We start from the raw sequence: 18521 nt of genomic DNA on the forward strand, positions 1-18521 counted from the left end.
AGTGTGCGTGTGCGTTTAAAGAGTAGCAAAACTAGTTTGCTCAGTAATTGCATTGAGTGACTTTATACATGTATATTTAGCTACAAAGTTATATACGTTAAACTTCTAACCTGGCACGAGGTGTATGAAACAGAACACCCGTGTTATAAGGACTGTCATTGCTACACTAAACAGCGAGATCCATAAAATCAAGGTATACATCCATTCAAGCTAACTGCATTTCTTGTAGTTATATACCGCCTACATGGGAATACAGTTATAGTCTCTATATCCAGACATTACTTACTCCCTGGCTATAATAGAAATATTACACCCACATTAAAATTGAGAATAAAATTGTTCATGTGGAGCCATAACACTTTGCCCGTGGCAAACTATATACCACAGCGCACTTTAGCCTAGGGCGCACTTTCTGTTTAAATTCTTTTAACAGATTACTGAAATGGGCTTATACTTATACGCCTACTTATAAATACACGTATATATGAAATAATAAACATAATCTCTATGTACTTACGCCCATCAAATTAAGCGAGGCGGAATAATCTGGAATGTCTTCGTCTCTTAGATCCGATTTCAAAGTTTCGTACCGGAAAGTGAGATCACGAAGACGGGCGTTGGCGTAAGATTCCTCACGTCTAAAACAACAGAGTTAAATTGACGGTATGCTCATATATACACAGCCATAGTTTTTTACATACACCATAGCATGTAGTAGGCTGGGGTAGAGGTACATGTTTTTATTGTCTTTTCTTGTTCCATTTGAATAACTTACTTTATCCCCGCGCGCCCGGAAAACGATAGTCGTTATATATTAGGAAATCTGTGTTAAGGTGNCTGTACACAGTATCCGGCATGCGAAGTCGTATGCAAACCCATTACCGAGTTGCGCATGCGGTAGCGAAATCCGGACAAAAAAAAACGGGGGGGACGAATTCCGGATACTGTGTACAGCCACCTTTACACGTATCCCATCTTACTATAGTGTTATACAAACAGCTGAAATTGTACAAGCGACTCGTACATACACAGCTACCATGTATTTGTTGATTCTAAGTTGTAATACAAATCTACCCGTATAGCTTTGGCGGGTAGTAGAATGTACGGTAATAATTAACATTCACTGTCAAATGTCAGTTATTTTGTATAAACCAGTCAGACAAGCTAATAGGTCAGGACAATTGCTTTGTTTATGCTCGGTCGTAACGGAAATCGTTTTAGTTTTGGCAGTTTATCCGCAACCATGTGGTCATAGGAAATCGGTTCAAACCTAGGAAATTGGACCAATAAACATAGCATAAACATATATACGATAATCTATGCGTTTTGGAAAACACTTACAGTCTACACTAGCGTTTCTTAAACTTGGGTAAATTTACCCCTGGGGGTAAATTCTTTGTATTTAGAGGGTAAATGAGCTACCAATCAAAATTCACGTTAGTTGATGGGACAGAAAAATTGTGCCGATTGTAGTACTTTACCAGACATTGAACAACTCGTTGCCAAAAAGCAAGCGCATCCGTCGCATTAATAATAACTGAAGTAAAAAGTTTGAGAACCATAGGTCTACACGATATGCTATACCCACGTAAATACAGACTGAATATATCGCATTATTTCAAAGCGTCTGGACTTCTAATCTAACTAATTACAGGTCCCTCAGCGGGTTGCATTCACTATCATTACGTCATAGTTCCAAACTTGACCTACCGCTCGACGTCATCGGAACTAATAGTTGCGTCATCAACGACGTCATCAGCACGTTGGGTCCTTTCATCGTTGATATGAATACGAAGATGGAAATGCCCTGGATGGTAATCCTCGTATGCAACGCATTCATCCATTTTATATTATAACCCAACAATGCAATGCAACTGAAATAACTTAGATATTTAGGTTTGTTTAAATCAGGTTAAAAGGCTTTAATTTTTTCCAATTAAATGTGAATGCAAGCGTGTTTTAACGACTTCGTTTCGCCGCTATATCCTGTCTTTTCGTTTAAGATATTTTCCAATCTGCGCTACCGTAATCGAGGAGACAGATAAAAGTCATCAACATTATTATATAACGACTACGCTTTCTGCCTAGAAAACGGTCTGAAATAAGTTTTCCGCCACACATTATGCGAACCTACATTACGTAATGATCAACCTACAGTCATTAACGGTACGAGCAGCAAACAAACCATATCATTGAGAATTAGCTCACTACATCCGTCTAACTCAAATTTTCTACTAAAACCTGCAACGGTAAAGGTACGCGAGTATCACTGAATAATACAAATCAACATTTCGTCAAAATTCTTCCAGCGCTCGGCTATGCCATGTTAACACTACCCTTATCTCAGCGTAACAAGACCGTAGCCCTGTAGAAAGTTAGCGGGCCATAACGACACGCTTCACCGCAGCTTACACCACTGCATGGTGAACTGTCTGCTTCTAAATTGAGTCGCACAGTTATGTTGTGCCGCCCGCGGCTCTACTGTTGATTGTTCCTTGACTTGAAATTCCGCGGCATTTCTCTGTGACGTCACAGAGTATTTATGACGTTGTAACTATTTATTGTTCACAGCGCTGGAACGCATTGAAGACGACAATGCTATTTGGTCGTAACCGATTATTGGTCATTAAATCAAACAAAAGGTATTTAATAAAACAGTTAAATGTTTACACTTGAATTTTAATCACTTTTTTTATAAATATTTAGCATAAATTTTGCGGTTCTTAAACAAAAGTACAACATGGTATAGATTGGGGTAAGATGGTTCATGTTGCCATTCTTCTTTATCGTACATTATGGTAAACAAAAACAATGGAATACATATCTAACCGGATTATCACGACTCTAAAATGCGTTGTTTTTTTGTTAAAAACACGATTAGAAAATATGGGATATTATGTGGTAACGGTATCCCATCTTACCCCACATAGTTTCACAACAGTATTACCAGTTAAAATAACTACCTATTTTTTAAGACAATTGCAAGATATTTAAGTTGAAACACGCCAACGATGATGGGCTGCACACAGCAGGTTGCACCTGTTTATGGCAATATGCAGTTACGTGGAAGCGTGTATCAGCTACAGATCGTGAATTGCTCCAAGCATCCTGTTTTTCTCGTAAGCGAGGCTTAACAAAGCTTACGTGGAGTTTCGCCTGTCGTGAATCGCATTGTTAAAGCGATGAAGTTTCCGTTGAGATCGAAAAATACAAACCTGCTGTTTTGCAACAGATACATTTACCTCAAAGACAGTTGCATTACAGACGTTACTGAATTTAAAACTATACCTCAGACTGTATATATATATATATATACAGTATAGAGATGCGTGTTTATTTGCTGCACGCACTTTTCCTACTTTCTTTATGGAACAAAGGGTTAACAGCCGACCGTAAGTTTAACATTTATTTTCACAACGTTTAGTTAGTTATACTGATTTGGCCATCAGATAGTGAGCTGCCGCAATGTATTTTAAGAATAAACGAATACGCCTTTCCGAAAGCATAGTTTCAATCTGGGATCAGTCTAAGAAAAATCACGGAGCTTAATAAAAGCAACGCTTTAAAAAATTATTTCATTTATTTTGCAACCGTAAACATGTTCTTAACAGTTACAGGAGAATATGGCGACATTGGGAAAATAAAACCAACAGGGGCTTCACAGGCGACTGCCCAACAGGACAAGCTGACTTATAAAGGTTTGTAAAAGGAAAGGAAACTTCTAACGTATATGTAGGGAGGAGGGAAAATGGGACACGTTTTTATTTTATTTTCTCGTCCAATTTGGTAACAAACAAAAAATTTTAATGATTTATAAACACGTTTTTTCACGAATTCTATAAACTGTTGTTAAATGTTTAAAACAGGATCAGGATATTTGGATGTTATCTACTAAAGCTGTCACGTCTTCCCTCACCCTAATTATTAATATATGTTTAGTATTTTTTTCGTTTTCTAGGTGTTGCTGCATCAAGAAAACTAGCTTTGACCGATTTATGCCGAGTGGAGAAATACAAAAAAATAATCCTAAAGGCCGCCGCTCAATGTAAAGTGGATCCCGCTATTATTGCAGGTATTCTGTTTAAATTTATGACGAAAACCGGATATTGTATACCAGCACTGTTTCACTATAGATACTATAAGTAAAATCCTTATTTCCTCGGCCCACCCATCTAGTAGGGTGGAGTAAGATGAGAAAGGTTTTATTCCTTTTCCCGCCTAATGTGTTTAAACAATTAACAACAGTCTATAGTCGTGAGGATACGGTTTTATAATTCTATAAATGTTCTTTAAAAAAAGGCTTTTTCTCGCCCCAATTGAAAAAAAGGCTTTTTCTCGCCTTAATTGGTGGTAAACCGCATATATAAAGAATATAATATATAGTAGGGTGGAGGAAGATGAGACACCTTTAGAACAAAATATCCAAATATACTGACCGTGTTTAAACAATTATCAAAGGTCTATATGGGAGTCTATATTTTTGTTTACTACCAAATGGTACAAGAAAATAGAATAAAAAGGCGTCCCATCTTCCCCGACTCTACTATAAGCAGTATATAGCCGCATCTCTAAGAGTATAAAAAGGGCGTTGTTAATTGTTAAAAACACGACCATGAAATATAAACTTAGGTGCTAACGGTACACCACTTTTCAATATAAAGGTGCGAACGGTACACCTTATAGATGCTAAAGGTACAGCTTGGGTGCTAACGGTACACCTGACCAGCCTACTATGCATTACGATATATTAGATTTACTCTGACTGAGCCCGCTGGTAATTTATACAACACGTTTCAGGTATTATGAGCCGGGAGACTCGCGGGGGCAATGGTCTGGATAAAAACGGTTTCGGAAAGTCGGGCAATGGTTTTGGTTTGATGCAGGTATAACATCACTTTCAACAAAAAGTGAACCAAATATATCACCCACAAAGTTACATGGTAACTCGTAAGCTGGCTCAAGATGTATATGAAACAGAACACCTGTAACACGTACTTTTTAAATATATTATGCTGGGGGAAGATGGGACACCTTTAGCACATATTATCTACATATCCTGATCGTGTTTTAAACAATTAACAACGGTCTATGGTAGTCGTGAAGATACAGTTTTATAATTCTTTGAATGTTCTTTTGTTTACCACTGAATGGGACGAGAAAATAGAATGAAAAGGTGTCCCATCTTCCCCCACTCTACTATATATAAGAGTGTTGAAATCAACCAACGACCATTGCGTTAAATTAAGTTTAATGGCTGAAAAATACGAGTACTTACCAAATCCTTTTACAGGTAGACAAACGTTCTCATGTCCCTAAAGGTGGTCCGTACAGTGAAGAACACATAAAGCAAGCTACACAAATCTTAGTTGATTTAATAAAAGCAGTTCAAAACAAGCATCCAACTTGGACGAAGGAACAGCAGCTACAAGGCGGAATAGCAGCTTACAACGTTGGCGTTGATGACGTCGACACGGTAGCTAATACCGACGTGGGGACAACTAATAATGATTACTCGAATGACGTGATCGCAAGAGCCCAGGCATTCAGGGCGAGGGGATTCAAATAATTGCTTACAGCTGTATGTAAACGCTTCTTACTTAACCGAGATTGTACAATAATAAGTTGTATAGTAGGGTGGGGTAAGACACCTTTAACACATAATATCCAAATATCCTGAACCTGTTTTAAACAATTAACAACGGTCTATGAAAGTCGTAAGGATACGGTTTTATAATTCTTTGAATGTTCTTTGTTTACTACCAAATGGGACGGGAAAGTAGAATGAAAGTGTGCCCCATCTTCCCCACCCTACTATATTTGATGCTATTAACATACATTATCAAGTGAAATACAATATTGAGCGCTTACTTAGTAAATATGCGCCGATTGTACAGTTTGAAGTAACTCTTGTTTTCCTTAACAATAAACCAGACCAGAGAACGAGATGTTTCAAACTATTTAAAACTGATGTCTATGGCTCTTTATACCTTTAAAATAAAACCACGAATTACTTTTATATTTTACTTTCACATGAACACCGCAAATTAAGCAGGAAAGAAAATAAAAACAACGTCATTTTGGAACAAGGACATTCAAGTTTGAACTGTAGGGACATAAAGTTGACAGATGAATTTAATCCACAATTTCAAGCTTATAATAAACAAGAAGACGAGACATAAACTCCCAGGGGGTTAATGCATCGCTATAGATAGAATACGATAAATCATGTCGCTTATTAACCGGGGATATGGCGGTTAGTGCAAAGGCAATATTTAATGCTAATGGCAGGATTCGCATTATAAGAGACTGTTTTGTCCATGGTTTTTAACATGGGTTTAAAAAACACCTTTGAAATTGAAAAAAAGAAAGGGGTCAATATTTTTCAGGATTTGGGTAAATACTGTCGGTTTATAAGAAAATCGCAATACATGTTTGGGACAAAAAAAAGGTTTTTGTGAAAGTGAATCACTGGTTTAACTAGCGTGGATATTTTACGGTTTTCCGGTAACTTGACATATAAAAGGAAAGCTGTACAGCGATTCATATTCGTTTACAATACAATGGAAATCCATACGTATTCGTATGATAGAAAAACATGAATTAATTAGGACCACACGTAAGGACTTTGTTGGCAACCATAAAGGATTAGTCGCGGCATTACATTGTATATATTGGTTAAAGAAGTATGTTCCAACATGTAGAAAAGTCAACGTTTTGCTATGTTGTGTAATAATGTAGTTGGGCAACTGGCTACTCTGTGAAAAGTGTTCGGTGCTCCATCTGTGTCGCTAACAGTCGTGTTGTTGAACTTGTGAGAGTTTCGCCGCATCGGTTGTTTGTACTCGGGAACGATTAAGGTGGATAAACTGTCGTAAGGTCGGAAGTCGGCGAGAAGCAAGGCCAGCTTTTTCTTTTCGTTTTCGCGGCGTCTCTCGAGCTTAATTTCCCACAGTTTCAAAGCAGAGAGTCGATGTCCTTTGCTCGCAGTTTCTTGTAACATCTCTTCTGCTAGTTGTGTATTACGCTCCACCCCTGTAAGTTGAAAGGTTGTATAAAAGAAATTATTTTGAGCAAAGAGAAAAGATTTTACAAATTAATAAAATTTGAAAACATTGAGATCAACATACGAAGTACAGAAAAAAAAGAGTTTTCAGTACATTTTAGCATCCATGAAAACAGGCTGTGCATAAAGGAACATTTACCTAACCGCTGGTATACTTTTAAGTGTACATTAAATTTTTTATTTATGAGTAGTGAAAACGAGTACGCCAAAAAATATTGTAGAAAAAAGCGTTCAGTTGAGAACAGCCAAACGTGGTGATTTTGTTGTTGAAAGCGATAGAACAGTAGACTGAAATCTGGTTAAAGTTTTGGAAGTCAAATTATTGGCAGACAACCGATTTTAAACAGACAGAAATTCCAAACATTCAACAATTCAGGGTTAAGACGTTTTTGTTTTCAAGTTCAAAAATATGTTTCACGAAATAATGTTGGCTGGTATATAAAACTATAGTTGTTTTGACAAAAGCAAATCTCGTTCTTAAGAACGTATACGAATGCTATTTATAATTTAGAAACTCGCTGTAGCCTAACACTCATGTTGTCAAACTGGCCGTCAAAAGAACTTAGTAACCAAAGCAGATTTTAAACTTTTCTTGTAATTGTTGGATTACTGGATCGATACAGACACAAGACAAATTAGTTTCTGCCTTCCGGCCAACATAGATGGACGGTGGTAGCTTTAACGTGTGGCTGGCGACATTTGTTATACGTTTGCTTAACGATCTAGTTGTTTATAAAAGTAAAATGCATGAATGTAATGAATGACGGGAAAGAACAAGTGTTTTCCAAGAAACTTGGATTTCTAATGAGGTTTGGTGCGAGGTATGAGAGTTGTACTTCTAGTCTAACAGTTTTGCGTAATTGCACTCGTGATGAATTCTCCCGTACGTTTTACTGCGTTATGCTGGTGGAAAGTGTTAGAGGTTGGTAGTTAAGGGGGAAGGGTTAGTGGGTATATGGGTAGTAGTTGGTTTTGCGGTTAGCAGATAACGTAGGGGGTGGGGGGACTGTAATGGTGTAAGGTATAGAAACCATGTTATCGTATTGTGTGGTAAACGAGGATAGATTTACGTGGGTTTGCGGTTTGGGGTCAAAAATGAAAATTTCCTGTACATTGATTAAGTGTAAAATAGAAGAGAGAGATTTTATTGTTTATTTATGAAATCATATAAAAAGAGGTTTTTCAGAAATGTCATATTTATTGTAAATTGAGATTTTATTGTTCAGTTATAAAATCAAATTAAAGTGATTTGTTTCTCAGTGGTGTCATATTTATATCGGTAAATGCCAGTAATTGAAGTAACATGTAATAAAAACCGCTGCCAACGCATTAGACTGTAGATGAAAGGCGATCGTTATGCATATAGACGAGGGACGCTAACTTTGACGTCATGCAGTCGTTTCCACTTATTCAGCGTCCAATTTCTATCAATTTAACTTTAACAGTGTCTTAGGTTAAGTAGGGTTGTACTTGATATATATGCTTTACAAAGCAAGTACACCCTATACATTAAATACTGCTTGCTTTGTACTTGGATGTAGGCCTACCAATCTACCATTAGTGACCACAGGGTTAAACCCAGTTCCTTCCGTTAGGGAACTCCGTATATATATCGCTTTAGAAACAGAATAGACATTCAGTTTGAGATTTGAACAGAAACTATTAAAGACTTTTGGGTGTCAGACTTAGGTTTAAAACTGAGTTGCACAACTTTTATAATTTAAACCGTTTAGGTTGTTTTCTATACAGAGGCCTAAAATGTGGCCGAATAAACCTTAGAAGTGAGTACGACGATTTGATGATTATTGTCTGTTGCGTTTCGTAGCACCAGATCCTGACTGTATTTCTTTACACAAGAATCGTCCAAACTGTATGAGCACCAGATCAGGGTCAGATTCGTGATTTTTTTACGGTTAGAAGACGTGGTCTCAAATCTCAATCAAGGAATAGAACCAATAGGTCTAATTGGAGCATCAAGATCACATTTAAAGATGGAGGGGGAAGTAATGAAGAAAAGAATCCATGACGCTCAAAATATCATCTTTCCATTATTAGCAGGTAAGCTGAACAACATGTAGTAGGAAGGGGGGAGATGGGACACCTATTTATTCTATTTTCTTGTGCCATTTGGTAGTAAACAAAGAGCATTCAAAGAATTATAAAACCGTGTCCACGCGGCTTCCATAGACTGTTGTTAATTGTTTAAAACACGATCAGGATATTTGGATATTATATGCTAAAGGTGTCCCGTTTTCCCCCACTCTACTATATTTCAACAGTCAGATAGAGTTCTGAAGTGAGTTGCCAGATCATTTACAATTTGTCTTTGTTTGAAATCGACCTTTAACTACGATTTATTAATATGGTTCTTAGTTTTAATTAAAGTAATGTACTGACGGAGTCCAAACTCGATAGAATCAGCCTAAAAAATATAGTTTTCCTTTTCCAACTAAAAACGGAAGTTTTGAAATTATTTTCTGTTTTTTTGCATTTGTAAAAGAAAGTTAATTTACCGGATTACGTTTTTTTTCAATTTTTTTCGATTCTTAATGTTCCGTTTTTTAAGTTTTTTTAGTATACTGTATTTGTATAATAATTTCTTTTTGTTGAACAGGAGTTGGAATTATTGCCAATACATTTGTCATAGTTGTGATTTCGATTTGGGAACGTTGCCATAGGAACCGAACAGTGGCGAATTCGTTTGTTGTGAATCTTGCTATTGCTGATCTATTGTTCCTTGTGGTGCTGCCTCTGTATATGCCCGCTATACTTACAGATGGTTGGATATACGGGGTGGGGATGTGTAAAGTTATAGAAGGTGAGATGTGATGCAAATGTAAACGTCACATAGGGTACTACAAGTTGGGCAACAAAGCCATTTTGGTTTTCATCCCATTTTCGTGAGAATTAGGACTTAAAGTGGATGTATAGGATTTTTTCAACGTATGAGTTTCGACATACAGATGTATTTTGTTGTTTTGTTCTTTGTGGGAGAGGTTCTTGCCAAGGACCTATGGGGTTTAGGCCACATTTGGCTCATTACCCCAACACCTAGGCCTTTCCTGTGAAACAATGGGACCAGTGTGACCTCGTCTTTGACAGCTATACGTTGCTTTTAGAAATAAAACATTGAATCTTCATTTTATCCACTCTTTAACGCTGGTCATATATTTCCAAACACAGCAATCAAATACATTAACTTCCGAGCTTCCATACTGTTCCTTACGATGATGAGTGTGGACCGTTACCTTGGCATCGTATTTTCCATGCGATCGAGGGAATACAGAACCAGGAAAAACGCTATCATGACGTGTATTGTACTTTGGCTGCTCAGTATCGCAGCTGCGGTGCCGATTCTTGTATTTGCGAATGTCGATACTGTCAAAAAGGAATGCGTGCTACAGTTTCCAGGGTACGAGTCTGACTTCGTATCCGATAAAGATCTGTATGATATCTATGGGTCAATGGATATAGGAAACCTTAGCGAGCCCTTGGAGTCTTCAGGATTAGATTTTGGAGCGGCAGAAGTTTTGGGTGTTGTTAACGAAAACAACAGCTCAAGTGATGGTAAGGTTTAACAGTTTGTTCATTATGCCCAATCAAGTTTAAAAGATATAAAGATTTATACCCCCAAAAATAATGTGACAAAATGCGTTTGAACTGAAACAGCCAAATGCGGTTCATATTGCTACTTTGTTGAAAGTATAATAGAAGATACTGAAATCTGACAAATGGTTTAAAAGTAGAAGTATTTGCATACAACAGATTCAAAACAGGTCGATACTGTTGAAAGATCCATAAAAACGGCTTGTGTATTCTTAGGTGCATGCGCGCATGAGTGCGTGAGATATCTAGTACTTAATTGTGTCGCTTCATTATGCTAGATAACTGATGCAAAAATAATCTTTTCGTCTTCAGTTTTCCAAAGTTCGTTTTACCACATACTGATCATCTCAAAGTAAAAAACGAACACTAAATGAATAATTACAATTATTTTTCTACAGAAATCTTGCAGCGTGATAACTTCTGTAAGTTTACGGAGTTGCAGCATTCTGTTTGGTATGTTGGCTGGGAATACAGTAACTTTGCTTTGTTCTTCGTAATACCGATACTATGCATCATATTCTGTTACTCAGCCATCATAAAAGCAGTGATGACACGACATATACAAAGCAGCACCAAGGCACAAGGTGAGTTAAACATCTTTAGGCCCCAAAAGTTCACAACATATCCAGAAGACACGCACTTGAATTCTCAATGAAAGGCTATACATTTTTTTCGTATATCTGCACATTTTTAAATGTTATCCATTTCCAAATGTCCAAACTGACTTCTTTATTAAGCAAATTGAAATGCTCTTTTAAAAAGCGTCGGTACTGAGGAATCTTTCATTTATCTGCATGTTGTTAACTGACATTGCCCACTTCTCTTTGCGGAACATTTTTAACAGCAAAAGTACTGTGTGTAGTACGACTTCCGGACGTTGGAACAGTTTAAAATTGCCGCATGATACGAATATGAATAACTGGCACACATTACTTGTAGATCAGCATCAAGTAGCGCGCATGGTTGCTCTATTAGTGGGAGTCTTCATATTAAGTTGGGGGCCGTTTCAAACTTGGAAACTTCTTACGTTACCACCCGGACAAAAGGTAAACTTCAAGAAAACAGAGGGCTTTTTGTAGGATTCCATGACCATGTACAACAAAACTGAACTAAAACGCTTCCATATGCTATTTAGTATGGTGTTGCAGTGTATGTACGCTCCGAAATTGTCGTAATGCACCTTTGTAAGACAACTACGAAACGGATTTAACATTTGTATGCAGCCTTTTGTTAACTCAGTATATTTGAAATCCCGTTCACAGGTTCCGTACAAGAACAGTTGTATTGTTATTGAAACAATAGTGACAATGATGGCTTGGTCGAACAGTGCTATTAACCCGATTCTATACTCGCTTTCAAGCAAGAGGTTTTGGGAAAAATCTAAAGCAGCTTGGGTGTTTATAAAGCAAGGACAGAGCAGGTTTGGACTTGTTTCTGCTGTATTTTAGGCGCTTGCATTCAAAATGAACAAGGTCACCCACAGTTCATTTAGCACTGATAGCATCTGGTGTTCGTTGTTAAGATTGATAGCGTCTAAAGTGTGACAGTTAGAGAACTGGAAGCGCTTTAAATAGCGATTACTTGACATAAAATGCTCCGTGTTTATCATTTCGTCACCTTTGGATCCTACAATGATGTAATGTGTATTCACTATCATACAATATTAATGCTCTAACAGATGTACATTATTGAGCCAAATAAACGGTGTGCATTTTCCCAAAACTCAAAAACGGTTTTTAAAATTAAATTTTGAACATGATTTTTTTTTGTATAATAAAAAGTAGCCAGTGCTATTGGTGGGCTTTTAAAATGACCTCACTTGAAAGTAAAAATGCCATTCTAACAGAAACCTATTTGATTTTAGTTTCATGGTGTACCAAGCAAGCACAAAAACGGCTCGCACCCGCCTTACAACTCATGGAAACGTCGGTAACCCAGTTGGACAACGACTACCGGTATCTCAGATTAATCCACATTACGTAGACGACAGACATCAACACAGCACAAACTTGTGAAGACATTTGAATATAGTAGGGTTGGGGGAAGACGGGACATCTTTAGCACATGGTATCCAAATATCCCGATCGAGTTTTAAACAATTAACAACTGTTTATGGGATTTGTGAGGAAACAGTTTTACATTTTTTAAGTGTTTTTTTTTTGTTTACTGCCACCTGGGACGAGAAAATAGAATAAAAAGATGTCCTATCTTCCCCCACCCTACTACATATCAGCCATTTTTTACCGCTTAGACAAGAATAGGTGTTTCAATCAGTATGTAATCAACTGGTACTTTACCAATTCTTATATTTATTCTCAGGGTTATATGACAAAGTAACTGTAATAATATTCTATTTGAATAGGAGACTGACGATGCCATTTAGGCGAATTATCTCTCTTATGGTATACAATCTGTAGAACTTTTTTTCTGTTACATTTTTGTAGCACCAGATCCCTCTTATAGAACACTAACTTTTTAACCAACTGTTGTATTACTGTTTTTAAGCATGTTTAACTGTTTCCCTATTATGTGCCTGTAACATATACGCTGGTAGACTGTTCCACTGTTACTGACTTGCTAATACTGCGTGTGTGTGGCGGAGCAAGAGGGGTGTTTCGGGGGCGGCAGCTCCTCCCTTAAAAAGAAATATTTATAAAAAAAATCTTAACCCTTTTTTGTGAAACACACTACCTTTTTTTCTGGCTACACCACGGACTGTGTGCGCGCTAAACATGGGAACCTCTATATTCTGTTATTGCATTTAGCATGTTTTGGACTTGTGCTATTGTACTGAGCATTTTAAATACAGAGACCATGTCAACATGGAATAGAAATTCTACCGATTTGTGAAAATGGGACAACTCTAGTCTAACACCCAAGACCCATAGTGTGGGACTTCACCCATGTAGAATAGAACAAAAGTTCAATGTTTCAGACTTGAGGTTTACAAAAAAAATGATGGCCATTAAATTATATATATATTTATATATGATGCATTATAGTTTATATTTTTTTATAACCTACTTCATACAACCATTTTGTTCATATATTTCAAACAACTATTCATTCATCCAATTACCTTCACAACCATTGTAAAGCATGCAAGCCATTTTGAAGTGAGCGTCAGTATTCCCAAGCTGAGCAGCAGTCGCGTAAAGTTGAAACGCTTGTGATGAGTTGACCTTTAAATCTCCTAAGCCATGCTCATAGCACTCAGCGAGATGGTACGTAGAAAGGGCATCCTATATTAGGAGAGACAATCAATATAAGTGGATGGGAAGCTGGTTGACATGGTTTACTTGGTTTCAAATACATTACACGGTAAAGAAGTCTATTTTCTCAATTGTAGATATGACAAAATTGGCCTTTTTAGTCTTTTTATTGTAATGTAAGATTAAAGATAATTAGTATTATTCCCTTGTAAGGATACCAAAAGCTAGTGAATTAAAATCTATACTTTTAATACAAGTAAAATCAAAACAGGTGCCACAAAACTTTTCAACATTTCGGCAAGATACAAAAATTAACATAGGAAAGTGATTAACATATTTAATTTGAACCACAATATAATACGCGCTAGAAAACCCACAGCCTAAACTAGAATAGAATCAAATGCCAAATGGTATGTAGAATTTGCCCTTTACATTTCCTGTAACATGGTCCTAATATTTGGTTGATTTTCCAATTATTGGTTTTAGGCCCAAATTGGTCTTTTTTAGTCTTAAATAAGAAAATTTCTGGCATTAGCGCATAAAATCTTACAGATAAAACAGAGCACCTCAAAAATTGCGCAACACTGTTTAGCATGATACACAAACTATCAAAATAAACCAGCTGTTTCTACCCCATAAACACTAACATACATTTAACCCAACTTACCCCGCTATTGGCTGCCATTTGAAACATGTGAACAGCTTTCTTCCTGTTGCAGTGAACACCTGGTTGGGCTAAGAAACTTCCTAGATATGATTGGGCCTGCGGGAAAACAAAATAAAAAAATAATATAATATATATATATATATATATAAATTAAAAAATAAACAAATAATAAAATAAATAAGAATTTAAATAATTAAAGAGAAACAAATAATTAACTGCTAAAAGGTATCAAAAGACCTGGCAGCGGCCAAAGATAGTTTAATTTAACGTCATGACACAAAAGTTTCCTGTTTTTAGTAAATCAAGAATAAAAATATAGGATTTGTCTGTATACTGTCAAAACCCAGTGCCAAGAATACGTAACAGACAAAAACCAAGTGCAACAAATTGTATGTATAAGTTAATACAAGAGCTATTTATTTAAACGAAATAGCGTCGTCAGTCTCTTATTCAAACAGAATCTGAATTTTTCGACTTAATAGCAATTATTGTTTTCTCACCTGAACATTGCCTTTGAGAGCAACTTTTTCTAGCAAATGAAGTCCATGGGCTACTTTAACTTTATTATCTTCTTCAAGAAGTATAAGAGCTAAGTTGTATTGCGCTGATTCATGTTCTTGTAATGCAGCACGCTTGTAATAGTGAACAGCCTGCCAAATTAATCAAAACCATGTTTAAAAAAGATAAAAATGTACATGGTGGGGTGGGGAAAGACGGGACACCTTTAGCACATGATATCCAAATATCCTGATCGTGTTTTAAACAATTAACAACAGTGGTCTATGGGTCTCGTAAAGAAGAAAGAGTATATTTATTCTTTTAATGTTTTTTTGTTTACTACTAAATGGGACAAAAACAGAATGAAATGATGTCCCATCTTCCGCCACCCTACTATATATAAAAAAAAACAATAATAAAACAAACATCAAAAAAAATAATTAAAAAAGTCTGAAATACATATCAGCAATTTCCAATTTTTTCAAAATATACAAGTACCAACCTTATCCATGTCTACTTTGGTACCTTTACCAAGTTGATGACACAAAGCAAGGTTAAACTGGGCTTTACTAAGACCTTCTTCACTGCCTTGCTCAAAGCATTTTAAAGCTGCTTTATATTCACCTGCCTTGACGTGGTTCAAGCCTGAAAATATATAGTGGGGTGTTCAATCTTTGTGAAAATTTTGTCAAAACTGTTCCAATTAATTTGTAAGAAATATTTTTTCCAATAAAATGCAATAAGAACAACTATTTGAAACTTGTATCTTACTTATTAAACTTGGGTGCAACAGCCACCCTTTTTATTCAACACTCTCCCACACATTTTATTCATGATTCCCTTCGTTGTTCAAATAAGATATCTTTAATATCATGTTCGAGAGATAAATAAAGGGCATGTTATTCTTCCAACCTTGAACATTATATGACATTCCAACTGCATGTTGCGTGGATTGAACAAATTCTTCCAAATCTTCTTCGGATACTATTTGATCACTTGGTGGGGTTTTCCTCTCAGTTCCTTTCGTTTCGAAATGAACGCATTTTTGCTACGGATAGATTTGGTTAATATTTGAACAGGCCTCTGTTGAGTAAAGCTGAATCTGATTTGGAGTTCAGACAAATTTTGAAACAATTTGTTAATATGACAACTTAGGACATATGTATGTAAATTGTAAATATAAATTAACACTACAGACAGAAATAATACTAAATCAAATAGCCAAAAAGGTGTAAATAGCTAATCCTTAAAACCTATGTCCCATGGCATGCCACACAGCAGGACCTCACCAACATAGAATAGAATGGCCAAAATGGTATTAAAGTACGAAATCAGGACATGTATTTAACTATGCATGTGGTTAACATTATGAAAAGAAATAATACTGATTGGCCAAAAATGGTACATACCAAAAATGGTAACATTATATTTTATTCCATGTTGGTGAGGTCCTGCAGTGTTGTATGCCATGGGTCCTTAGATTTAGGCCAGGATTGCCCTATTACCCCAACACCCAGGGTGCTACCGATTTATACACTTTCAATTTTTCACAAAACTCACATTACTATGCGTATGTTCATTTGTAACAAAGTCTTCAAAGTGACTTCCTCCAGTTGTACGAACCACAAGTACAGGTTGCTTTCCTTTATCTTCACAACCAGCTGCATTGGCAATATGACTACGTTGTCTGGAAGAGTGAAAAGTTTGATACAACTTATAAATAAGGGGGTGGGTAGTGTTGTATAGAAATTCAAGTGTCCAAATTTAATGCACATAGTCGATAGTATTGTTCGTACTATATACAAAAGTCAATGTGTTCATAATTTAATAAGAAGTATACACAGAAATACACAGAAACTAACATAGCTATGCGGGGAAAACAGATAGCGCTAGGTTCTTCGTTTTTATACAAATATAAATTAACACTTGTCAAGGAAATTTCCTTGAAATTTAGTAGTAATTCACCAAATCGGTAAATCATACTTGCTGGAAAAATTAACATAATGTATGCTTAAAGCTATATATTTATATCTATATGTTTTTGGGCAATTAGATTATGTTATAAATTTATATATATTTGCATGGCAAAATACAGAACAATTTTTTAAAGTAATATTTTATAAGCAACAAACCTTGGAAAATTTGAAGTTGAAACTTTAGAGAAAATATCCTTAATAACCGAGGGTTGTTGTAAGGTGTCATGATTGTGCTTGCTTCGGACCATCTGGTAGGATCAATAACGTTCATAGTTAATACAATTTATGTTCATTAAACGGGCTACTATTGAATGTAAATTCTAATAAGCAGTTTTGATCCTAGAATAATCCGATTTGTTTTTATTGAAAAGTTAAATATGGAATATTTTTCTAGCAGTTGCAGTATTATTGTAGAACTACATGAGCCCTCTCCTTTTTCACAGTTGATTGGCCTTTTTAATTCTATGGAGACTGTCCAGACCACTGGGAGCAGCAGGGCCCCCATGTCCTGACCAGGAGCAGCAGGCCCCCCATGTCTTAACCGGGAGCAGCAGGGACACCACAGACACCCATGTCCTGACCGGCCGATTTTAATCTTTTAGCTCTGACCTGGTCTTCAGGTTCGTCTAATAGCATGCGCTCCTGAGACTGTGACCTGGAACACAAGAATTGTTCCATCTGCTGGCCTGTCGGTCCCTGAATCGTATTAACTTCTAAATCCATATTCTTCTGCATATAAAACTCTTCTTCAACTCTTAATATCTCGTCCACCTCGTCTGCTGTCAACTCTACTAATGACTCCTCAAATGAAGGTGCAACAGTACTTATACTAGCTTCGGACCTGACCGGCTTACTGGCCTGGGCAGTATTTATCTTTCGAATAGTGGCCCAGTCCTTAGGTCCTTTTGGAGCCATAGTAGATGGTGAACCCTTCTTTGCTAGAAATATATACTTCACAATCGGAGCTAACAGAGAGAAATCTGTCTGAACAAAATCAATTAATTGTCGATCAGCACTGTTAAACTTCCTATAAGCTTCTTCACCTAATTTAAATTTATCGCAAGCTTTGTTGTTTTCTTTGCATGCAGGGATGTAGCTTCCAAGTCTGACCTTGTTAACTGGCCAATAAGACTATTAAATGAACCGCAATAACTGTAACCAGGAGAAGTCTTTTCTGGTGCTTACCCCGTATTTGAAAAAAATTACTAATACACAAGATTATATACTGCCCTGACCTGACCTCAACAAACTTACGACTAAATATAATTAGGTCGGTCGGTCGGTCACCTTAGTAGCAAAAAAATTAATAAGATTACATAAGGTCGGGGGCCGGCCAGGTTTGGTAAAAAACTAAAAAAATTACATAGGGCCGGTTGGCCAGGCTGGGTAAAAAACTATTAAAATTACATAGAGCCGGTCGGCCAGGCTGGGTAAGAAAACAAAAATTACATAGGGCCGGTCGGCCAGGCTGGGTAAAAAAAAACTATTTAAATTACATA

The 18521-nt window shown here is 36.6% G+C and overlaps 3 protein-coding genes across 4 annotated transcripts; 2 read left to right on the forward strand and 1 right to left on the reverse strand.

Annotated features, from left to right (window-relative positions):
• Positions 1–3219: 3219 nt before the first annotated feature.
• Positions 3220–5697, forward strand: LOC100185513 (lysozyme g-like). The gene is made up of 5 exons (XM_002122530.4): positions 3220–3392; positions 3612–3698; positions 3959–4072; positions 4798–4883; positions 5291–5697. The coding sequence occupies exons 1-5, from the start codon at positions 3326–3328 to the stop codon at positions 5564–5566; spliced, it is 630 nt and encodes a 209-aa protein (XP_002122566.1). The 5' UTR covers positions 3220–3325; the 3' UTR covers positions 5567–5697.
• A 313-nt stretch (positions 5698–6010) lies between these two features.
• Positions 6011–17270, reverse strand: LOC100183152 (DAP3-binding cell death enhancer 1; the record flags this gene model as incomplete). Its single annotated transcript, XM_009863775.1, is given in 8 exon segments — positions 6011–7032; positions 13749–13911; positions 14549–14644; positions 15049–15198; positions 15549–15691; positions 15959–16094; positions 16607–16733; positions 17179–17270. Coding segments are annotated over 8 exon segments (1233 nt in total), but the record flags the coding sequence as incomplete, so codon positions are not given.
• On the forward strand, positions 7069–13307 carry LOC108950988 (G-protein coupled receptor 15-like). 2 transcript variants are annotated; one of them, XM_026840415.1, is made up of 8 exons: positions 7069–8844; positions 8921–9121; positions 9678–9881; positions 10247–10630; positions 11068–11253; positions 11609–11715; positions 11932–12089; positions 12534–13307. In XM_026840415.1, the coding sequence occupies exons 2-8, from the start codon at positions 9055–9057 to the stop codon at positions 12682–12684; spliced, it is 1257 nt and encodes a 418-aa protein (XP_026696216.1). In that variant the 5' UTR covers positions 7069–8844; positions 8921–9054; the 3' UTR covers positions 12685–13307. The 2 variants fall into 2 exon arrangements, with proteins under 2 accessions (XP_026696216.1, XP_018672846.1); XM_018817301.2 differs by having other exon boundaries at positions 7069–9121.
• Positions 17271–18521: the final 1251 nt, after the last annotated feature.

The sequence above is a fragment of the Ciona intestinalis genome, unplaced genomic scaffold (genome assembly GCF_000224145.3).
Source record: "Ciona intestinalis unplaced genomic scaffold, KH HT001247.1, whole genome shotgun sequence".
NCBI classification, from domain to species: domain Eukaryota; kingdom Metazoa; phylum Chordata; class Ascidiacea; order Phlebobranchia; family Cionidae; genus Ciona; species Ciona intestinalis.

Coding starts and splice junctions, on each gene's coding strand:
- LOC100185513 (XM_002122530.4), top strand. CDS start 3,326: ATGCGTGTTTATTTGCTGCACGCACTTTTCCTACTTTCTTTATGGAAC. Junction 3,699..3,958: donor GGACAAGCTGACTTATAAAG/GTTTGTAAAAGG, acceptor TTCGTTTTCTAG/GTGTTGCTGCATCAAGAAAA. Junction 4,884..5,290: donor ATGGTTTTGGTTTGATGCAG/GTATAACATCAC, acceptor ATCCTTTTACAG/GTAGACAAACGTTCTCATGT.
- LOC108950988 (XM_018817301.2), top strand. CDS start 9,055: ATGGAGGGGGAAGTAATGAAGAAAAGAATCCATGACGCTCAAAATATC. Junction 9,122..9,677: donor CATCTTTCCATTATTAGCAG/GTAAGCTGAACA, acceptor TTTGTTGAACAG/GAGTTGGAATTATTGCCAAT. Junction 9,882..10,246: donor GATGTGTAAAGTTATAGAAG/GTGAGATGTGAT, acceptor TTCCAAACACAG/CAATCAAATACATTAACTTC.